Source organism: Adiantum capillus-veneris, chromosome 22 (genome assembly GCF_014529385.1).
Source record: "Adiantum capillus-veneris isolate H3 chromosome 22, ASM1452938v2, whole genome shotgun sequence".
Taxonomy (NCBI): domain Eukaryota; kingdom Viridiplantae; phylum Streptophyta; class Polypodiopsida; order Polypodiales; family Pteridaceae; genus Adiantum; species Adiantum capillus-veneris.
This window is the reverse complement of record NC_140952.1, coordinates 107550112-107575039: the sequence shown is the minus strand read 5'-3', so window position 1 is coordinate 107575039 and position 24928 is coordinate 107550112. Positions and strand designations below refer to the sequence as shown.

General features: G+C 45.5%; 1 protein-coding gene across 1 annotated transcript in view; it reads right to left on the bottom strand.

Moving 5' to 3' along the window:
• The window catches only part of LOC147429977 (uncharacterized), a 61741-nt gene that overhangs the window by 8471 nt on the left and 28342 nt on the right, over positions 1-24928 (bottom strand). Inside the window, exon 3 of the mRNA XM_086496163.1 lies at positions 22351-22542. Coding sequence (XP_086352289.1) covers positions 22351-22542 — 192 coding nt within the window. The remainder of the gene's footprint in view (positions 1-22350; positions 22543-24928) is intronic.

The window sequence follows — 24928 nt, the reverse complement described above, 5'->3', positions numbered from 1 at the left end:
ATCTGCTTTCAAAGGGCAGAACTCAAACTCTACTCCAATCATAGGGAAGTTGAATCTAAAGGTCGACGACTACAAAGATCAAGAGTCTTTCTTACTAGCTTCACTTGAAGGATGCGATGTTATCTTGGGAATGCCTTGGCACTACAAGATGCATCCCATTCCTGACTATGTTCAGAAAACCTTATCCTTTGCTCATAAAGGAAAGGAGTCATAGTTACAGGGGACGGGGGGGACGGGCCCTAGGGCCGGGGGACGGCCGTAACCGGGCCGGTAACGGCTGGGAACGCCGAGGGACGGACGAAAAACGGGCCGGACGGGCGGGTCATAGGGGGGACGGACCGGGGACGGCCGGGGCCGGACCGGAGTCGGACGGACCGGACGGGGACGGCAGGGGTCGGTCGGGGTCGGATTCAAAAAAATGGCCGTTTTTGACCGTTTGCAACGGCTCTGTGCAGCCCCAACTGCCATATTTTTTAAGCCTTGGCCCTTGGGAGGCTATAAAAGGCTCCCTTGGGCCTCTTAATACTCATAGTCTCAATGCTCAATGCTCATTCCATTTCCCTCAAGCTCAAGGCTCAAGCTCAAGGCTCAAGCTCATTCCATTTCCCTCAAGCTCAAGGCTCAAGTTTGAACTTTGAAGCTCTCCTCTCCCTCTTCTACCCACTTTGAAGCTCTCCTTTACTCTCTCTCCACACAAGCTCTCCTCTAACCCTTCTAACTTCTAAGCTCTACTCTCTCGAGTCTCTCCACCATCATGTCATCTCAAGCCAACTCCACTTCTCAAGCCGCTTCTTCTCGAAGGAGGCCCGCCGTGCAAACGTGGTCGTGGTGGGATGAAGTCGACTTTAGCTCGCGTGGCAAAGGTGGCGGTGCAAGACCATGGATGTGCAAGCTATGTCCATACAAGAGATCGGGTGGTTCAAACAAAGTGCGAGCCCATCTTCTTCATGAACCCGGTCACGAGGTGAAGTTTTGCCCTCATGTAGCTCCTGAGAAGAGGTTGGATCTTCTTGAGAAACTCACGGTGTATGAGGTTGCGGAAGCGGCCAAGAGGGGCCGTTTTGTTGCCGTTGATCCCTTCGCCACGGAGACACCGCGAGAGCAAAGGGAAGCCAACCTTGACGACATCTCTCGAACCTTCAAGAGCCATGGATCTACACCGTCCTCTTCCCTTCCGCATCGCCAAACCACTCTCAACGAAAATTGGAATCCTAAATTGAAGGAAGAGGTGGATAGGTCGGTTGCCCGATTCTTCTTCCATGACCACATTGCCTTCCATGTTTCGCGGTGAGTTTCCCTTGGCATATACACATTGCAATCTTCCATTTTGTATTCATAATGGGTTATAATTTCTGGACTCTCCATACTAACGCAACATGCTCTATTTTGTGTGGATAGGTCTCCATACTTTCGAACCATGGTTACGAAAATAGGGGAATATGGCTCCTCTTATGTGCCACCTTCATCGGAGAGGCTTCGCACCACCCTCCTTGACAAAGAGAAGCTTGCCGTGGAGCAAGCGGCCCAAGCAACAAAGGATTTGTGGGAGACCAATGGCGTCTCTCTTCTTGTAGATGGATGGAGCGACACCCGCAAGCGGTCCATCCACGGGGTGGTGGCCTACTCTCGGGGGGAGATGTACTTTGTGGAGTCACATGATGCATCTGATAGTGGCAAGGCCGCCGAGATGCTTGCTGCGGAGTGGACAAGCACCATAGAGATCACCGGCCCGGAGAATGTCCTTTGTATGGTTGCAGATGGAGAGGCGTCAAATAGGGCAGCCGGAGCTATCATTGAGGGCATGTATCCCAGCATCCATGTCGCATTTTGCATGGCGCATTGCCTCAATAACCTCCTCAAGGACATAGGGAACTTGTCATGGATTTCACCCACCATTGGTGACGCCTCTCGAATTGTCTCCTTTGTGCTCAACCATCAAAAAGTGCGCCATGAATTCTCAAAGAGAAGCCACTTGTCTTTGCTCAAATATTCAGAGACAAGATTTGCATTCAATTGGCTTATGCTATGCCGCTTGTCTACATGTGGCGGAGCCTTAAGGGGCCTCTTTCTCAGTGATGAGTTCCAGGCCATGCCGGAGTCTACATCAGCAGTAGGATTGAAATGCCGAGAATGGGCCGACGACGCCGCTTGGTGGGAGGAGGTGAAGACTCTTGACGCCATGGTCAAGCCTATTCTACACCTACTTCGAGTGGTGGATGGCTTGCAGCCATGGATTGGCAAAGTCTACGAAGCCATTGATCGGATGATAGAGGCACTTGAGAAGCTTGTGCCTGACCCTGTTCAGTATGCGGAGATTCATGGCTTGTGTGAGTCGAGGTGGAATGGATACTACTCTCCACTTCATGCGGCAGCTTATGTGCTTGACCCTGAGTTTCAAGAAAGGCGTCAAGAGACCGACAAGGAGGTGAGCAAAGGATGGCGGCTTGCATTGGAGCGCCTTGAGCCTAGCAGTGACATTAGGCGCAAGATTAGAGACGAGCTACTCAACTACAGGCAAAAGAAGGGCTCCTATGGATGTGCAGATGCACAGCTTGATCGCAACAAGATTGGCTCGGTTTTGTGGTGGGAGGACTATGGAGGAGATGGCCCACATTTGCAGCGCTTGGCTGTTCGTGTCCTTAGCCAAGCATGTACCACTAGTTGCTTGGAGCAACTATGGAGTGTGTACAGCCGAATTGCCTTGGGGTTCAGAGGGCCAATGATTTGGTGTTTGTGAGCGCTAACTTGCGCATGCTTGCCAAGAGCGTCACACACAAGGCAGATCCTTTCACTGAGTGGGAGATGGCACAAGAGAATCCATCTATGGCCGATACTCTTTTGGAGGAGCTAGAGGAGGATTTTGAGCCTCAATGCGAGCCTCCCGAGCCGGAGCCCTCATAGGTTGCTGACGACCTCGACTACGACGACGATGTGGAGATTCAGCAGGCGAGCACTTCTTGAGTTTGATGATCATTGATCACTCGACTCTCGAGTCTAGACTCTTGAGTCTACGACTCTAACTACTACATAGCCCTTTGTACTTTTTGTTATCCTTGAGGCCTCAAGCTTGTCCTAAGTCCTTTAGGCTTTTTGACTCTTGAGCCCTTGTGGCATGCACTTCTCATTTTGTATCGATCGATCATCGATGTTTTATTAGCACATTTCAGCCTATATGACTCGTGTTCTTTGGTCTATTTAGTGTAAATTTATGGTCAAAGTGATGCTCTATGTGTGTGGCATGTGTGTAGGTCAAAAAATGCCAAAAAACTCTCTTTTTTTTTTGCCGTTTCGACCCCCGTCCCCGTTTCCTGACTTTTGCCGTCCCGACCCCGTTCCCGACCCCGACCCGCTGTCCCATGTAACTATGAAAGGAGTATCTTGTACTTGCAGATGCAGGTGATTGGCGTATTCCTATCGCCAATCACATTGCCATCAAGAAAGAAATAAAAAAGTGTGTTTCAGCGTACTTGATTTTTGCAAGAGAGAGAGATGTGTCTGTTTCACAACTTTCTTCCTCTTTAGAGCAAAAAAGACTTAAGTTATTAGAAAGTTATAAAGATTGTTTTGCAGATGAACTTCCAAATGAACTCCCACCTTCGCGACCTGAGGATCATACAATTGATTTGATCCCAGGAAGTTCTCCTCCAAATCAGCCCCCTTATCGAGTTAGTCTAATGCAGCAAGAGGAAATTCTTAAGCAGGTTAACGAACTTTTGGAGAAGTGCTTAACAAGGCCTAGTACTTCTCCATATTGTTCACCTATCTTACTAGTACAGAAAAAGGATGGCACATTCCGCATGTGCATAGACTATAGATCTCTAAACAAGATCACAATCAAGAATCGATTTCCAATCCCTCGGATTGACGACATTCTTGACAAGTTACAAGGAGCAAGTGTTTTTAGTCGTATAGACTTGAAGAGCGGTTATCATCAAATCCGCATAGCTCCTCAGGATGTGCATAAGACTTCATTTAGAACAACCTTTGGGTTGTATGAATTCTTAGTGATGCCTTTTGGACTCACTAATGCACCAGCCACATTCAACAGAATGATGGATAGAATCTTCCACTCATATAGAAGCTTCACAGGCGTTTTCTTTGATGACGTCTTAATCTTCTCAGAGACGGAAGACGAACACTATAAGCATCTCGCCTTAGTGTTTGAAGAATTACGCAAACACAAATTATTTGTGAATGCTAAGAAGAGTGAGTTCTTTCTAAAAGAAATCCACTATTTGGGCCATATAGTATCTCACAATCAGGTGAGAATGGACCCTGATAAGATTCAAGCAGTTGTAGAATGGCCTACGCCAACTACAGTACATGATGTACGAAGTTTCCTTGGCCTCTGTTCTTATTATCGGCATTTCATTCGAGCTTTTGCCGCGATAGCAGGTCCCCTCCATGACCTGACAAAGAAGCGGATTCCATTCCATTGGGGGTCTAGACAAAAACCAGCTTTTGAAAAGCTTAAGTATCTACTCAGTCACGGACCTGTTCTCACCGTCCCTGATCTTCGCAAACCTTTCGAGGTATACTGCAATGCATATGGAGATTGTGTAGGAGCAGTTTTGAACCAAGTGGGTCACGCGATAGCCTATGAAAGTCGGTGCCTTAAAGATGCAGAGTTGCATGTCTCCATATACGAGAAAGAGCTAATGGCAGTAATTCATGCTCTTTCCATTTGGAAACACTATCTATTAGGAGCTGATTTTATTATCAAGACGCTTTCTAACACAGAGAAAGTTATCAGAAAAGCAGATGAGATGGGCCAACTTTCTTTCAATGTTCCATTTTCAGATTTTACATACTTCTGGAACGAAGAATGCAGATGCAGATGCTCTCTCCAGGCGTCCAAAGATCCATGCACTAACAACAATTTATCATGAGGAACTAGAATCTCTCAGCGAGATGTATCCTCAAGATCCAGACTTCGCCACAATTTGGGCAGATCTTCAAGTTAGTCACTCAACGCCACCTTATTCCATTAGGGATAATACGCTCTATCGTCAACAAGCAATATGCATAACTCAACCCTTACGACAGAAGGTGATGGATGAAGCACATAATTCTCCTTATGCAGGGCATCGGGGAATTGCTTCCACCACTAGTGCCCTCGAAAGGTATTTCTTTTGGCCAACACTCCGTGCGGACAGTGAAAAACATGTACGTGAGTGTTTAGTCTGCCAAAAAGTAAAATATGACAGACATAAAGTTTATGGCAAGCTTCAGCCGCTCCCTGTGCCTAACACGCCATGGGAAAGAATTGCCATGGATTTTATTACGGATCTTCCTAGATCCAAGAATGGAAATGATGCAATCTGGACTATAGTAGACAGATTCCGTAAGCAAGCACATTTTCTTCCAATAAAGAAGACGATCAAAGCTGATCACATGGCTAGAATATTTCTAGCTTAGATTTTTAAACACCATGGATTACCAAAGACTATTGTCAGCGATAGAGATCCCCGCATGACTAGTCTATTTTGGCAGGCATTGTTCGAAAACTTGGGAACTAAGCTTGATTTTTCATCAGCTTATCATCCTCAAACAGATGGTCAAAGCGAAATCGCTAATGCCACTGTTTTAGATCTCCTCAAGTGCTATGTTTTGGAACGACAATCCGAATGGGAACGATACTTACCAATAGTTGAGTTTGCGTATAATAATACCATACATTCCTCAACTGGTAAAGCTCCCTTCGAAATTATTTATGGGAAGCCACTCTTACTTCCTATTATGGTGACCAAAGAAAACATCTTCGCCGCAGATGAATTTGTGCGCAATATTGATATTGCCCATCAACAAGTAAAGCAAGCGATTCTTCGTACTCAAGAGCAATAGAAAAGAAAAGCAGACAAGCACAGAAGGAATCTCAATCTTGAAAAAGGACAATATGTCCTGCTTCGGTTTGAGAAAGCTAGATTGAAAAAGCGGGTCAGCAAAGGGAAAGTTGTCAAACTCTCCTATAGATTTTACGGCCCTTTCAAAACTACAGATAAAGTCAATGACGTGACTTTCAGATTGGATTTGCCTTCTAACCGGTGCATCCATAATGCTTTTCATGTCAGTCTGCTCCGACCATATGTTGGACCTCCTCCAGTGGCGCCAGTACAAGAAGATCCTCCAGAAGTCGAAGAGACTGAGGAAATCCTTCAACCTGAATAGATAATACACCACTCGGAGAGACAACTCAAGTTGGGGAGTCTACATCGAAAGTATTTAGTCAAGTTCAAGAATTACACTCCTTTAGATGCAAAGTGGATGACTGAGTCCGATCTTAAGGACTAACCAGACATCTTGCACAGTTATGTTGACGCTCTACAGTTGAGGTCAACTGTTTAGAACCAAGAGGGATGTAACTAAGTCAGAATTTGTAAATAATTAATTTATTTACGAGAAAAGAATTATCTAATTAGTTGTGTGAACATCAGAATAGATTTAGCAGTTCTGGGCCTCACGTGCGCCCAAGTTTGGGCCAGTGCACCTCAGGGAGACCCTAGCAGAAAATACCCTGAAGCCCTAGTGATTGGGAAATCGGGTCTTCAATGAAGGGGTGGATAGTAACCTCAGATTTCAGGCTCAGAAAATTACGCGCGCTAGTGCAAGCACAGGAATGAGATGGGGTCCTTAGAATAATAACCGTAAGGCTTGATTATTTTACGGCCTTAGGATAAGCTAGTTAAAAGTATTCTTAAATGATTTTGCACTCGACCAAATGGCCGGACATGTGCGAGCAGGTAATGACCAAAGCATTGCTGGTACGGCAATGCACTAGGGAGCATATAAAGTTTTCATTTGTTGCATCTATGTGTGCAGTTGTGCACTTAATTGCACATTTCATTAACTAGCATAGGATTTTTAAAGTCAAAAGTTGAATAGTTTTTAAATTTTAAAGTAAGTGTGCCACTTGGCACACTTTCCTGTGCAATCTCTCTCTCTCTCTCTCTCTCTCTCTCTTCATGCTAGCGCCCCCTCTTCTGGGAGGCTATAAGAGAGCAGCCCCTCCCCCTCTTGCCAGGTTGGCAGTGTACTACCCCCCCCAAGTTGACCATCCTCTACGCAGTGAAGCTCTCCATTGAAGCTTGAGAGCAGCACCTTGTGGTGTATGTGGAGCCTCTGAGCACCCATCACCTAGAACAAGGCCCTCTCATAATTGCTTGCAGCTTTGGGAGAAGTTTCATCGCGTAAAGTAGTAGAAAACTCTCTTTCTCCCTTGTCTAGCTGCTGCAAATTCCCTGTTTTCAGCCCCTAATCACTTGTATTTGGGTGAATTTCAGCAAAGTCTTAATAGAATCTCATTCCCCACTACCTACTCTACACATACACCAAGTTTGGAGCATTTCCATCGCGAAAAGGACCTCCATTTTGGCATTGGAACGCGCTCAGGTAACAATTTCTGGTTATGTGAAGAAAATTACAGCAAGCGTGTGTGTGTGTGTGTGTGTTTTACATGTTTCTGTGGTTGGTTAATTGCAGGAATGATTACGCCCAAAGTGGCACGGTTAGCGGAAGATAGACCCTCATTCGTGAGAGCTTCCAATGAGTTTTGCGGAAGGTAGACTCTCCCCTACGAGAGCTTCCCAAAATCTCGCAGAAGAGGATAGATCCTCTCAGTAGTCAGAGAGCAGTTCTTCTACTCTCTCAATCAGAAGCAGAAAAAGGCCAAGAAAGAATAGAGGACGGGCTTTCGCCCCGTTCCTGTGCTTGTAAAGATTCTCCCTTAGTAATAAAGATATTCTCTTTATGGGGGGGGACCAGCCCATCTTCTGGTCCCCAATGAAGTGTCAAGCTTTCTCTCTCTCTCTCAAATTCTCTTGAGTATTTGAAGTACAATTTAAAAGTCAGTTTACGCTTCCGTATTTTTGTGGCATGCTGCCCTTTGCATAGGCCAGAAAATGCGAGGGCTGCCCCAAAAACGCAGGCATGGGAGCATGCCCAAAAACGCAGGGCTGCCCCCCTCCTGCCCACCGGCCGCTGGCCTCAAAGGGCTGAACTGCATGCCATGAGAGGACCCCCCATGCCCAGATATAGGGCCATGCCATGATACTTGAAAATATTGCTCATAAACAAGCGTGCCATCTGATCTGGCTTTATCTTCTTCCTGACAGGAATAAAATGAGCCTGCTTGCTGATCTGCAAATGATGGTCCAAATACCATCGTTTCCTGTCTGCGTTCTCGGAAGATCAAAGATAAAATCCATAGCAATACTTTCCTATGGTTTATCTGGAATAGGTAGTGGTTGCAATAACCCTGGTGCCTTTTGCCTGTCAAACTTGACCTTCTGGCATATTAGGCATTCTCGCACAAAGGCATCCACATCTCTTCTCAATGTAGGCCAGTAGAAGAATGTCTCAACCGCTTTAACTGTAGCATCGATACCACGATGCCCTACATACGGTGGGACATGACTCTCTTCCATAACTTTGCGTTGCAATGGCTTTGTGACACACAATCTGCCATGCATCATCGTGAACCCATCTTTGAGAAGATAGTGTTCATGACGTTGTCCATCCATTAGCTGCTCAAAGATCCTTGCAAAATCTTCATCATTTGCATACTGTTCCGTCATCTCATCAAGCTCATGATGATAAGGAATTGACACAACTGAAATTTGTGGCTTCCTTGACAAGGCATCAGCCACAACGTTCTTCTTGCCTTCCACATGCACAATCTGAAAATGGAACATGGACAAGATATTTGCCCATCGCATATGCTTCTCAGATAACTTTGCCTGTGTTAAGAAGTATCGCAAGGTCTGATGATCCGTTTGGACAACGAAATCTGCACCTGACAGGTAGTGTTTCCAACTTAAGAGAGCATAAATGACGGCCTGCAGTTCTTTTTCATAGATTTGCATAGTCTTTTCTGGCCCTTGCAAGATTCTACTCTCATAGGCTACTACCCTGCCATCTTGCATTAGCACTGCACCAATGCTACTACCACAGGCGTCACACTGGACCACAAATGACTTCGTAAGATCTGGCAACACAATGACTGAATCTGAAGTCGTCTTTTCCTTTAAGAGATTAAAAGCTGAAATCTCTTTCTGTGTCCATCTAAAGGTGACTGCCTTCTTTTGAAGAGCATGTAAAGGTGAAGCAATCTCAGCGAAATTTCGGATAAACCTTCTGTAATAGGAGCATAGTCCCAAGAAGCTTCGGACATCGTGCATCGTCTTCAAATGTGGCCATGACTTGATCGCTTCAACTTTTGCAAGATCCATTCTGACACCATCCTTTGAGACAATGTGTCCCAGAAAGTGAATCTCTTCCAGAAAAAATTCACTTTTCTTTGCATTGATGAGCAACATATGGCTGCGTAGCTCTTTGAACACAATGGCCAAGTGATGCCTATGCTCCTCTTCATTCCTTGAGTAGACTATCATGTCATCAAAGAATGTACCAACAAACTGCTGGTGTGGACAAGTCTACCTCTCATGAAAGTGAAGAGGAGAACAACATCAAAGAGAAGGATCTTGTAGAGGATGTTTTCTCTGAGGAGGATGACAAAGAAATAGCCAAAACAAAAACCATGCAACTCAAACATTGGTAAAGCAGTGGAAGGCAAGCAATCCACGGCTTATGGCAAGGGCGACTCAGAAAAAGATTGGTTGCAGCAGAATGGGAAAGGCAAAAGGCCCGACTAAACATGCGGTCAGATAGATTTATGCGGAGACAATCTATTTTCCTTTAAGCAACCAATGATTTGTGTTCAACTCAACAAAAGGCGAGGTTTCTATGATGCTCATTATGAAAGTCTTGAAGACAAAGCAAATGCTCCTTTTGCTAGATATGAGGAATTCGAGCGACGTGGATTTGGAAATGCTTATGGACAAATATCTGCCATTGGTGAAGTTCGCCTATAAAAACACAGTTCGTACATCGACAGGGAAGGCCCCATTTAAGATTGTTGGACTATTCTCTCATTTTGACTAATGTCTTATTATTTGATTGAGTATGATTGGATGGAATGACTGCAGCATTCAATCTTGATGATGTACTAATTCATCAGAGATATCCATAAAGTTCGAGTTAGAATTGGATGTGATGATTAGTATGGATAAATATAGTGCATAAAAAGTTCCAATTTGGATGAGATAAACTGGGTATGTTGTTTTGAGTGCATCAAGACATCCATCAAAGATCGGTGAGATCTGGATGTGATGGCTTATAATGCTACTCCAGGATATCAAAGTTCTAATGAGGATGAGATGGATGAATAAAAATCTGATTGATTCTAGTGCATCAGAGACATCCGTGGAGTTCAAGATAAGAACCGGATGTGATAACTAGTCTGATTGATTCTAGATAGTTATGCCTAGATACATGTGATGCATGCCATGTGGTTTGTACATGATTGGTTGACTAATTAAAAAATTATTATTATGTTACCCTTGTTCTATTTTGCAGATGTAATCTAGGCCGATTACTATTTTTTCAACAGGGGGGTATGTCACAAATCAACCCTAAGAGTGAGGCGCATAACAAAAATCAACCCTAGAAAGTGGGGTGCCCTTCTTTTTATAAGTGAAGGGATTGGACAAATGAAAAGCCAAAGGTCGGATAAATGAAAAGCAAAAGGTTGGACAAATGAAAAGCCAAAGGTCGAACAATTGAAAAGCCAAGCGCCAAGGGCACCCAAAAAGGGAAACGGAATCGGGAACGGTTCATAGAGCTTCATGCTTTGGGAACAGACGGAAACAAAATTGAGAGCTCGTCTCTCGGGAATTTCCCCCTTGGGAAGGAATTGATCATCAAGTCGGAAGATTTGGAACGGAGTGATCAATCCGATCATTTTGCGGAAACTTCGTCTACACATTCAGAGTTATGTGGATGCAAAAGAATTTGATATTATGCCACTTAAGGACTCTGATGTGTTATTGGGTATCCAATGGTGTTACAGGTTGCATGCTATGGTGGATACTTACAACAAAAAGATTACCCTTCTACATAGACGAAAGACTCATGTGCTTGATGGAAAGCTTAGAGGCGAGTCTGTTCCAATTGTTTCTGCTTCTGCTATTTCATCTGTAATAAAGAATCATCTTTCTACGTACTTGATCTTTGCAAAAGAAGTACCTGAAGTTGTATCTAATTTGTCTACCTTAGATAAAGACAGGTCAAATTTTTTGATTGGTTTTAGTGATTGGTTTTCGGACTCTTTGCCAGGGGAGTTACCTCCTAAGAGACCTGAGGATCATACCATAGATCTGGTGCCAGGTGCCACCGTACAGGATTAGTGCAGCCCGGCAAAAAGAGATTATGACTCAGGTCAACGAGCTTTTAGAGAAGGGGCTGATTCAGCCCGATTCAGCCCACTTCATCCCCTTTTTGTTCGCATGTACTCCTAGTGCAAAAGAAGGATGGTTCGTGGTGCGTGTGCATTTACTATCGCGCTTTGAATAAGAATACCATCAAGAACAGATTCCCCATACCGAGGATAGATGACATTCTTGATCGGCTTGAGGGAGCGTCATTCTTTACCAAGATTGACCTAAAGAGTGGGTACCACCAGATACGCATTAGGCCAAAAGATGTCCATAAGACTACGTTCGGTCTCTATGAGTTTCTTGTCATGCCATTCGGTCTCACAAATGCTCCTCCCACGTTCAATAGAATGATGGACATAATATTTACACCACATAGAAATTTTGTGGGTACATTCTTTGATGGCATGATTGTCTACTCAAAGTCTGAAGAGGAGCATAGGGATCACTTGACCGCAGTTTTCAATGAGCTACGTAGGAACAGCCTACTCATTAATGCAAAAAAGAGCGAATTCTTTTTGAAGGAGATTCACTTCCTTGGGCACATTGTTTCAAAGGATGGGGTATGCATGGATCCCGCTAAATACTAAAGGAGGTTCATCCAAACTTTTGCTGAGATTGCTTCTCCACTCCATGCACTGCAAGGGAAAGGAATTACTTTCAACTGGACATCCAAGGAAATTTTAGCCTTCAAACACTTGAAAGAAAAGCTGACTTCAGATCCGGTAATCATTTTGCCGAAACACCTACTGTATCTAGCGATACAAAACGAGGAGAGTATGTGACAAAGCATGGTGCAAAAACTATTTACGAGGCTCGGCCTTTGGAAACAATCCGCGAACTTTGCAAACAATATGATGCAGATACACCTCTGATCCACGGCAAGGAGAACCCCATCCTCCCAATAGTGCCCTCTAAGAAACCCCAATCTACTCTATCATAAGCCTTGTCACAAGACGGGCACCACGTGCCAATAGAAAAGAATAGACTGAACAAACTTTTAATTCTTCAATAACAACTAAACTGAAAGAGAGAGACGACACACGACACAGTGGCGGAATTCCACCCCAAAGAGTATTGGCCCCAAACCTTGGCGTCCCTTTCGGTATTTCTTTATATTGCATCAACACATTACAAGCTGGTACTCCAAACTCTGCACCTTCTCCACGAAGCATGCCCGAGAATGAGCTCATGGCCTCATATTTAAAGGCCCTAGGCCCCAAAAGTAGTTTACAATGAAAAGCCTTCAAACTCAAAAGCTTCTGGTCCAAAAGAAATGCCAAAAAGTTGCTAGCATAATTTACTAAGATCCGTACAGCCTGCCACGTCATCATGTCAGCGCAAAACATGGAAATCCATACGGCCTGCCATGTCAGCACTGTCAGTGTAATTTCTGGGACGTCCGTACTGCTGCCACGTCATCAACTGCGTGTGTGTGTGGGTGGGTCCTGCTTTATTTTAATTCCTTTATGTCACTTGGGGCCCCATCAGAAGGGGTCCCCATAAGTTGGTAGGACTTCTTCTTCTGTTACTTGTTCTTCTTAGGGTTTAGGCCCCTCGGCCGGCATCTGCAAGTTGGCTCCATTCTTCAAGGCTTTGACACGTGAGCAGTTTGTGACATCTCCCCTTCTAGAAAGAGAGTAATCGTCCGCGATTACAACATATCTGCAAAACAACTCAAGTTAGCTCAAAAAATTTCTGAGGGTCATTCCGATGGACATTCGGTTTGCTCTTTTTGTTAAGGAGTTAGCTTCTCCTTTCGGCTCTTTGGATCAAGGAGTTGGCTTCTCCTTTCGTCCAGATTGGAACTCTCGATATTCCGGCGTAGTAAAATTAGACATCACACCCAGACCGCATTGATCTTCCACGGGTGTCTTGATGCACCAAAATTACATACCCAGGCAATCTCATCCAATTAGGAATATTCAGTGGTTGGCACATCACAATACAACACAAATGCTCACATATGCATGTTACAAGACAGAAACATAAAGCCGCCGATGAACACTCCCCTCGTAAATAACCATCCACGTCCAGGCCATGAGCTGTTCAACGACTCCCTCATCACTCCTCTCGTAAATAACCTAAAAAGGTCCGGGCCATGAGATATAGAGGCCTTTTACAACCAAACGCCCCCCAGACCACAGCCTGCGTCGTTTGGAGGTGATGAGAGTAACCACTGCTCCAACTTCTTAATACCCCCCCCCGTAAATAACCATGCAGGTCCGGGCCATGAGTACCAACAACAATACTCCCCCCGTAAATAACCACAAGGGTCCAGGCCATGAGTAAAACAACACTTTTCAATCATTCAATACTCCCCCGCAAATAATCACAAGCGTCTGGGCCATGAGTATGAACAAGCATTCTCAAACATCATTTCTCACCCTCCACCCGGGAGTAAAATCACCAATCATTGAAACAAGTATTAAAACCAGAGTCAAACATTTCAAATCGGCACCAAGACACGATAGCATCCATTCAAACAAATTTCAAACAAAGTTTCAAACAATACTTCTCAGACAAAGTTCAAAAGTATCTAACTATAAAACAACTAGAGAGTTCATTCAAGGTTTTGTTCAGACAACCGAACTTTGAGGACGACTGACTTGCCCTTTTGCATCACAGTGATGGCTCGGTCCCAAACCTCGAGAGTCGCATCATTCTTGTCATGCCAAGGCATGCCTAATAGAACATCACAATTGCCCAACTTCATAATGTGGAAATCCGCTTTTCCATGATAATCTTGGATAGTCACTGGAAGAGCACCAATGAGTGGTACCACTTTCTGAGTTTGCCCTGGGCTAGCTCAACTTCAATTTCTCCACCCTCTACATCATAATCAAAGTCCATCTGCTTCAAGAATTGTGGATGGATGAAGTTCTTTGTAGCTCCTGGGTCAAAGAAAATTAGGGATTTCAAACCGTTGACTTTGCCATATGCTCGACACAATTCATTTGTACTTTCAAGGCGTATGCCATAGATGTTAGGTACTAATCCAATGGCCGGTTTAGCTCGTTTGGTTGGAGATGGTCCCGGGTTTCTGTTGACCGTCGACGCGGGAGTCGGCTCCGCGGGTCTGTCAGTGCGTTGGGGACAACCAAAATAGTTATGTCCTATTTGAAACCATCCAAAACATTGGCCGTCCTGTAGTAAGGTGTCTCGTTGTTGAGGTGTCAAACGAGGCCTTTGTGGTTGACTTTCACGAGACTCTCGAGAATTTGTTCTTTGTTGGCGAGAGTTGTGGTTAGTGGCCGGAGGTTCTTCTGTGGTAAACTCTAGCTTTCCCTTCATCAGTTTGTAGCCGACCGCGGCATGGTCCATAAGCTCTTGCATGGTAGAGACTTGCTTGGAGAGACAATATTCCTGCAATGGTGATGCTAGTCCAATGGTGTAGCACTCGCATTGGTCCTCCAAGGAAATGAACTCAAAGAAGGACACCGGAAGGTACACGTTGAGAAACCTTTGGTTATAGTCATCCATGGTTTCGGTGTACGCCAAAAACTCCAAGAGTCCAGGAGATGAATTCCTTAGAGAGCGTGAGGTTGACACCAGAGAGACACTTAGTCATGCAACTCAAACAGTCCTGTAACTCTCGCTCCCAAAGGAACAAGCCTCGTCACCTCTCTGCAGTTGTTTGTCTGCAAGCCTTGGAAGACGCAGTAATGCATATAACCAAATGGAACGCGGGATCGGTAGAACCAGTGCATGTCCAAACATCCTGACTCAACTTACACAATGAAGCATCAAGTAACACCAAGTCGAGTATGCGCGCTCCTCGTCTAAATCCTTCTGAGACCACTGATGCTAGTGTGATGCAAACCATTGACATTCCACGTGACAATATGTAAATTTATGTGTCAACCAATGATGAGTCCAAAACCTCAAAGGCATACATAAACAGTGAACTATGTCAACGGCTACAAGACTAAGAATCAATGTCGAGCTCTCTTGGTCCCTGGCCGAAACCTTGGAACAAGAGCCAATGGAAGCGCATCCTCATCATGTGGTAGTGGTCGTAGAAGCTGCCCTGGGGCAAAGGAGCGAGCAACTATAAACCAAGAACTGAAGTAGTCAAAAGGGCATCCCACTGTGGAGATTACTACCGACTCTGACCATACTGGCAGGGTGATTGGATTGGGGTAGTATCATGTATGGTCCACTTATGGAACCAATGGTAAACAATGGCAATCCTCTTTGTGTAGCCACCGTATAACTCCTACGCTCTGTGCTAGTCTGTCTGTTGCAATGCATGATGAAATGCAGCCTGCCCAAGTCTGGATAGACTGCAAGGTGCGGCGAATAACAAAATCTAGGGAGAAGGAGAGCATGGGACTTTGCCGACTACCTAGAAGAGAGCATGCCTTTATGCACGCCATAAAATGTGCAGCCGACCGAACCAATAACAGACCAGTGCTATCACCGCTATACTCAGCTCTAGAAAATTGCCAAGCTGGTACCATAGAAGCTATGAAGGATCGAGGAACATGAGGGGGTGGTGGGGCTCACACGAGAGGTGGACAGGGTGGTATGCTATGGGCAAGGTTTTGGGGGGGGGGGGGGGGGGGGGGGGGGAGAGGTTTGCCAGGGGTTGATGGAGCTCCAGTGTCAGTAGGTGGGGGCGGAATGGGAGAAGGGGCTGTCGCGGCAGGCAGAGGTGGGAAGTTGGTCTCCATAGCTAAATGTGAGGTAGCTCTTGGCAGATGCCGCAAAGTAGAGGGTATGTCCGCCGGTAGTGACCAAACCACCTGTGAGACTGTCAGGGAGGTAGGCTATCGAGCTAGTGGGTGTGGTGCTGCAGAAGGAGGCGCTGTATCACAAAATGATGATGTGGCAGTACTGCTCGGACACACGCAGAGCAGCAGATGGCGTGGCAGATTGTACGTACTGTCTGGAAATTGCGCTGACTAATTGATGACGTGGCAATTGTACGGACATCTGCAATTCACACTGACATGCTGATGTGGCAGCTGTACGGAATTCCGTAATTTGCAATGGCTTCTTTTGGCCAGTTTTTGAGGACTAGTTGCTTTTGGGACAGTTTGCTTTTGAGTTTAACTGCTTTTGGGGCTCTGCTTTTGGCAACCCTTTGTAAGAATAAAAGAAACCCAAGGGCCTCACTCTGGAGGGCATCTGGACATAGAGTCTAAGAGCCAAGGACCCGCGGGAGTTGTAACTTTGATCAAGCATTAATATAAAAGAAATACCGTAAGGGGCTAGCCAATACCTCTGGGCATGGAACTACCCCGGGCTGTGTCGTCTCAAATTGAACTGTGATTTTAAAGTTGTGAAGTATTTGAAGGGATTATCTCGTGTGTCGTGTCGGATTCTCTGCTTGGGGTGCCCAAGCCTGTGACACGCACGCCGAAAGGTATGGCGACAAGGGGCCTTCTGCCAACCCTCTGCTATGCCGTGAGGTTGGGGATGCAGTGGCTTAGGATGACGAGGCGGGTGGGAAGGACGGTCTCTCACCATGTGCCCAAATTGATGGCATCTGAGACACTAGTCCGAACGACCAATAATCACCAACCTTTGTGGATAAACCTGCTCTGTGGTGGGATCGCGAAGTCGTACTGTATCCGGAAAATGGGTGTCTCCAAGAGCGTAAACTTGTATCCACGGTGTGCCGATCTTTGTAGCCAGTGAACTTGATATAACAAAGCCCCATCTAGCGGCTACGCCAGTAACACAACATGAAAGATGGGCCGGGGGGATGGAAAAGAGAGAGTAACCAGAAACTGAGGGACTACTGCTGGCGATCAAACTCCTCAACATCGAAGTCTAGTGTCCAGCGCTCTAAAACCAATAGCCGGGTCCCTGCAACAATAGGAGTGCGACTGTAGAAAGACTCGGCACAGCGATCGTCTAAAAGTTGCATCTGAAAGATGCCACAACCCAGCATGATGAGCTTTAAGATGCTGCCTTTGAGCCATCGAGGGCAGATTGGAGCCGCTCTAGAACTGTGCCACGTGAAGGGGAGAGGCCCACCATGCGCAATGTCCGGCCCAAGTAATTTCTGGTTTCTGCCTTGATACTTGCTAGGTCTTCCGTAGTCAGGTCATATGTCCAAGTGAAGGGTGCGTAGGCAGCCGTCTTGACGCCCGGTGCAGTTGTGGTGGCCGCCACGGAGCACGAACAGACCAATGGTAGAAGTCCGAAATCTTGAAGCGCACACCCCCCCCCCCCCCCCCCCAAAAAAAAAAAAAAAAGCTGAGAGGAGAAATTTGAGAAAAGATGTTGTGAGGAGGAACACAACAGCTAAACAATGTTAAGGTACTAAAGCCAGCAATGGTTAGCACTCTCAACCGTGAACAGCTCTTTCGATTCACTGGGATAAAGTACCTGTTGCAAAGGCAAGTCAATTTGCTGCGAGCCACTGGTGAAATTCTGGAAATATAAGGCACTGCAGGAAGTGGAAGCATGTATGTATGCTATGCTGTAACGAGGACAGTTGGCACCAGTGTAGGCAAACTGCGCTGCAGTGCCGAGGCTACAACAGCAGAAAGCAGGGCAGCAGAGCGCGCGTGGCTGGGCAGCAGAAGTCACGCATGAATGAGGCCAGAAGTCGCGCAGCAGGGATAGCAGGACGCGCGTGGTTGGGCTGCAGAAATCGCGCGTCGCGGAGGCCAGGGGTCGCGCGACAGGGGCAGCAGGACGCGCGCGAGGCTGCTGTGCTAAGCTCGGGCTATTGTGCAGCAGGGCAGAGGTCGCATACGGCAGAGCAGCCAGCGTAGGGTTCCCCTCTCTCTCTCTCTCCATTCTTGAGCAGCAGCTCAGTAGATGGGCAGAGAGGAAGAGATTGCACGCAGATCACATGGGAGACGGATCTATTGTAGCTTTGTGGACTTCCGCAAAGCATTTGACACAATACCCAGAGCTAGATTGAAATTTGATGTGCAGACTACAGGAGATGGGAGTACCCACAGACCTTATTTGGGGGATCATGGCATTATACAGGACAGTAGTGGGGCATGTACGCACCTCAGAGGGTCTATCTACACCTGCCCGCTCTCTCCTACTCTATTCGGTATGTATGTGGATGAGGTTGCTAACTACATTGAGAGCGATGATGATAGAGGTGCACAGCTGGCAGGGACATGGATTCCACTATTGTTATATGCTGATGATATTGTGTTGATCTCCGACTCCCCAGAGGGGATGCAAAGGGATGCAACGTCATTTGGATGCTTTGCATAGGTTTGCCCACGAAAGTGGTTTGTCTGTCAACCTTGGTTTTAAAACCAAGGTTATGGTGTTTAATACCACCCCACAGTGGATCAGGAGATCAGCACTTACATTCACATATGGCCAGGAGATAGTGGAGTATACAGATGCTTACACTTACCTTGGAGTGGTTTTTAGCAGACCAGCATTTTCATTGAGGGCAGCAGAGACCAGATTGACTAGAGCCCATGCAACATTGGGTAGATTGGAGAGGATGTGTTCGCAGGTTCAGTTTCAAGAGCCTCGGACGAAGCTTTGGCTCTTTGACACTTTGGTGGCTTCTGCATTGCTCTATGGAGCTGAGATATGGGGACCTTCATTGGATCATCACGGGAGGTCGGGTCGCACTGATGGATGGGGGGACATGGAGAAACCTCTGGTCTCTATGATCTCGCGGCTCATTAGAGCCAAGGCTTCAGTACCACGTGCCATTATTCGAGTAGAGCTAGCGGCCCCCCCACTAGTGCTTGAGGCGCTCACCAGATCAGTCTCCTTCATACACCGCATGTGGGAACTTCCCAGAGACAAATATGCCCACCTTGCACTTGAGTCCTCTCGACAGTTAGCCATGCAGGGAGATACCGCATGCTGGTACAGGGAGATGACATCATGGTTTCACGCGCATGGGTTCAGCATAGACAGACTGCCACCCTTCCAGTACTCACTGGATGCACCATCTCTCACTCTTACATAGTCCGAGATCACCGGGCTCATCCGCCAGGACTTGACTCAGCTAGACACCAAGAGGACATGGATACAGCCAGCACATGAGCTAGGCACGAAGATGGCTTTCTACAGAGAGTACCTTCTCCAGCTTACGGAGGACGGTTTTGTGACGAGATCCAGATACATGGATACCCACCTGTCTCATGGGATACGATGTGCGATTGGCCAGATACGCACGTCTTCACACCTGCTGTAGATTGAGACTGGGAGATACAACGGAGTACCGCCAGAGGCCAGGACATGCCCCTTGCATGACATGGAGCCTGAGACAGAGTTGCACTACACATGCCGCTGCCCCATCTACTACGGGATATGAGGCCGCTTCCATTGCTTGTTCAGAGAGGGTTTTGGACCACTCTCCAGAGTCATGGGGTACTGTCACAAACACGTGCCGTGGCGTGGCCAAATGGGGCAGCAAAAACACTCACACACTCTCTCTGGCAGCCAAGCAGTCCCGGATTTCACGCTGAAATGCTGACGTGGCCAGCCCGCAAAACCCGGCGGAAAATACGGAGTGCTGATGTGGCACTGGCTGTACGGAAGTCTGCGTTTTACGGCAGCTGTACGAACGCTTTTGCCTACGCAATTCAGGGCTGAAATTCTATGCAAAAGCATGAGAGAAATGAAATGAAATGAAATGCTATATTAACGTCTTCAAAAGGCCAGAATGACCTATGAGACCAAACTGATACAAAAGTGGTGAATCTGTTACAATGTCTGGGTACCTTAGTACTAAAGTACTAAGTGTGAAAAGTGTGAGTGTGAAAATAAATGTGAAAAACTAAATACAAAGTATTAAATAAACTTCTTAGGAGCATTCTGGGTGTCTGGCTAGAATGCTTCTAATCCTTTGTTGTAGTCTCCTCTCGTGAAGTGCGCTTCTGCATCTCGGTCGTGGTCGTCTCGATTTCCTAAGCTCAATCGCCCTGTCAATGAGGGTGCCTTTGGTATGAATGTGGGTACTCCTTTGTGCTGGCTGCTGGCCTCTTGCTTCTCCTTCCACTCCTGCTTCTCTCGATCCGAAGAAATCTGTGATCTGCCTCTGAGGCTGTAGTGCTCTTTGTCTTCTCATTAGATTATCCCTGTGCCGATGTAGTTCCAGTAGGTACAAGCCTAAGCATCTTTGATCTTGGTATTGCATGACTCTATCTAGAGGTCCAAAGCCTTCTTTAAATAGGCAATGTAAACGCCCACGTATCTCATAGTATACGGTGCAATGTCATATGTAGTGTAATTCTGTCTCCGGCTCCATTCCGCATAACTTGCAAATTCTGCTCTCAGGTGGGATTCCCCTAAATCTGCCAAATTCAATTTCCAGCTGGTGTGAGGATGTACGAATCTAACCAATAGCACATCTCAAACCATGAGACAGGTGGGTATCCATGTAGCTCGGGCAAATCACAAATCCATCTTCAGATAGCTGTAGGAAGTTTTCTTTGTAGTCGGCCATCTTCGTGCCCAATTCTTGTGTAGGGTCTACCCATGTCCTCTTAGTATCCAACTGTATAAGATCCTGGCGGATGATTTTATTAATCTCCGTTCGGGTAATTGTCAGTGATGGAGCCTCAAGAGAGTATTGGAAGGGGGGTAATCTTTCCATACTGAACCCGTGTCTCTGAAACCACGAGGACAGTTGCGCATACCAGCATGATGTATTCCCTTTCATTGCTAATTGTCGAGAGGATTCGAGGGCCAGTCTAGTATATCGGCAATTATTTGTATCCCACAAACCATGTATAAAGGACACTGATCTGGTAAGAGCTTCAATTTCTATCGGAGGGGCAGCTAGTTCCACTCGGGTAATTGTGTGTGGTACGGAGGCCTTGGCTCTAATCATTCGGGAAATCATAGATACCAAAGGTCTCTCCATTGACTTCCAATTATCCTGATCCACAGATGGTCCCCAAATCTGGACCCCATAAAGCATAGCCGAAGCCACCACAGTATCAAAGAGCCAAAGTTTTGTCATGGTTTCCTGAAACTGCACTTGTGAACACATCCTCTCCAACCCTCCCAAGGCCGCAGAGGCTCTAGACAATCTAGCATCCGCTACTTTCTTAAGAGTAAACTTCGGTCCTACAAATACCACACCAAGGTATGTGTATGCATCTATGTACTCTACTGTATCCTGGCCATATGCAAATGTAGGTGCCGATCTCCTAACCCACTGCGGTGTGGTGTTAAACACCGTAACTTTGGTTTTACCCAAGTTTACCGACAGTCCACTGTCCTCCGTGAATTCATGTAATGCATCTAGCTGCCTCTGCATTCCATCTGGTGATTCTGCTATCAATACAATATTATCTACATACAACAACAAAGGGATCCATGACCCTGCAAGTTGAGCACCTCTGTCACCCTCTCTATCAATGTAATCTGATACCTCATCTATGTACATACCAAATAAAGTAGGGGACTGTGGGCATCCCTACTTTACTCCAACGGTGGAATGAACAATGTCGGAATCCCCTTCTGGAGTACGTACATAACCAGTTACTGACCCGTATAAGGCCATGATCTCCCAAATAATCTCTTTGGGGACCCCTAACTCTTGCATCCTGCGCATCAATCCGGCCCTTGGTACTGTATCAAAAGCTTTCCGAAAATCCACATACATCCTTCTCCCGCTTGCTCTTCCTTCCTCATTAATGGCTCTGACCGTAAGAATACGATCTAAAGTGGAATAACCCCTCCTGAATCCAGCTTGTCCTGTTGCCCTTATGCCCTCATTCTCTGCCCATCTACTCAATTTTTGTTCAAGAATGGTTGCGTACAGTCGCAGTCAGTAAGAACTTTTGATTCTTGAAAAAATGGAAGTACTAGTATGTAACATGCGCATAAAGTCTTGAAGCTAGTATCATTTGCAACCAAAGATGATTGATATCATTTTCTTGTTGTGCACCTAGTGTGCATAAAATTTCCTATTTTCAGGTTCCAAGTCCAGTACTCATGAGCCATTGTTACTGTTACATCCCACTATTCATTCATCAAAACAACAGCCAAGAATGCATGCTAAATGTGCGCACCAATCAACATGCACCAATAGATCGACCATATGAACATGTGGCAGGTACAGCATAAATTCAACCAAAAACTTAGTTGAAAACATCTCTTGGACTTCGAAACATACCTGTAAGTAATCTAAGTCTGGAATTGCCTTGTACTCTGGTTCTGATGTAGCCGTTCCAAGAACAACAGCCTCTGCTTGAGACATGAGTTCATCTCCATACGCATGCACTTGCCAGCTTCCATTTTGATGCCTGTCCTTTTCTAAGGCAGAAGGCATTTGACTGCCTCTTCTATTTAAACCACATATACTCCACTGGATCGAGGCCATAAAATGTTGCTTAGGTTAAATTATAGTGTATATCTACAAGTTTTAAATAATGACTGAAAAAAATGGATGAAGGGACTCAAAAACTTGTAAATAGGAAGTTCAACGTCTTCTGAAGAAGGCTATCTATGCCCACAACAAAGTGATAGTTCTTTTCTAAGATAGGGGGAAAGAGGGAGATATTCTGAAGTTTTGACCTGTATCAGATATTCTCTATCCAGATTGAATCTCCAGCCATTGAGGCCCAATGCACATATCACACTGTCGATAGTTTTCCTTTGATTCATATGAAAAGATGCTGAAGAACTGGCCAAATTTCACAAGCCAAAGTCGTTCCCTAAAGACATGCACAAAGTAGCTGGGGGTTCATACGATCTCCGCCATTGCTATCACTAAGAAACACCACAAATACTCTAATGGACAAGCCCCGGAGGATCCTTTGCTGCTACTGATTCTCTTGCACACGCATTAACAACACGACAGCAATGGATACTCTCATGGACATAGAATTGCCAAAAATCACAAAAAGGCGATGAGTTGGTCTTTCGCACTTTCATGACATCACAGAACAATGATCACCAACATGGATAGCAAATTGACGATAGTCCCTGTAGGTGTCCCAAAACATGGGCACACAAAATGCCACGTGTGAACCTTGACAAACAGTCCATAAACCACGGTCTTTGGTGCAAACAGAAATATTACAGATTACAAATGTCGCTAGTAAACTCAATGGAAGTACATCTAGGTGTCTATCCCCAAATCCACAAAGAAGTTCATATTACAGATGGAAATGCTTTTGTAATGCGATTGAGATAGAATTCTAGGAAAAACATGGCCTATTTTGGAGTCATCTTTAGCCGAGAAGCCAAAGTTATATGGACATTTTTAAATTAATAGCCTAAAACAGCAAAGCACATGAAAAGGGTCAGACTGCACCATTTATCTAAAGATACAGCCACGATTCAAAGCGTGAAATTGCCATCCCAGCTTTTTGGACCAGTGGGCAGGAGTAATTTAGCAGCTAAGACAGTAAATCAATGTCAAAGTTCCTAGAAGTACAAAGAAAACACTTAAAGAAAAAAAAGAGGACCTGGGCCCTGGAGACACACCAGTGACATGCACTACATATGGATTTTTGATACCTTGAAAATTACCAGGTCCCTTCAAGAATGATCAATAAAGACCAACCGTACACAGGCCAAAGGTGGGATTCAGCAGATGGCACCGAGGACGGTAGTAATTATGAAACTAGTCCAAAGAGTTTATAAGACTACTATTTCACTTGCATTTTTTTCCTTCAATGACTCAAAAACCTTGCTCTCAGACTATATCTAAGTCCAGTTTCACTTCTATAGGTCTTGCAAACTTTTCCAAGGCAAACCTATTATGTGTTCAGAATAGTCATGATCCTTACAAAGGCACAGATACATGAAATAATATTATAAGCACATAGCCAAGGCCCGCAGCCCGTTCAGATTCCACCCATTTTGATCAGGCTTCCTTATAAGGCTGCCACACTGACTCAAAATGTTGACTTAAGTACACAAAGCCATCAAAAAGCACCAAGTATGAAAAGCATGTCACACTGCCCTAGAGGGCCTTGTTTACTGTGATTCCACCAGGCTCAGAGTACGGAAATCCATAATTGCCACCGATATAACATGGAGTTGACAAAAGTAGCTTCATGGCTCCTATCCCTTTATTGATTTTCTCCTCCATCCACACCTAGAGCCATCTAGAAATATGATGTATTTATGACTTACATTCTTGTCACACGTTAACTTGGTAGAGTTGCAGTGATGCTAATTATCCCCTTCCTATATTCTCTATATTGATTCTTTGACTTTTTTTTAAACATTTAAGGAGCATGAACACCCACATATTTGTAAGTTTTGTCTCGTTTGACAAAGTTGGCACTGCAAGCAATAATCTGCTCATTCCAACTTGGGGCTTAGAGTGCTGGGAAGTGCTCACTCCAGAGGGTGATACAAAGTGTTGATATGCTCATGCAGCAAAGATCCCATGAAACAATTACCTCAAAGGCACATGTTGTAGACCTCATGATTACAAATCCTAGCCCAAAACCCACTGCCAGGGTGACAATGTATGTCCCAGCACATCATGCCCAGGAATACGTAACCACCTTAGAATCAAGCCTGATAGACGAGGCTGAAACACCAATGGAAAAATCAAGGGCCACCCCGGAACAAAATTAGGCGAACACGAGGGCATGGTGGCCAAATATGAAGAAGCAAGGGACGACCCTAGCAGATGTGATTCGAATGCACCTGTTGGATTTTTTATACACTTCCTTGTACACATTGTTTTCCTTAAGACAATAAATAGAGATACAAGGACAAAGACGTGTGAG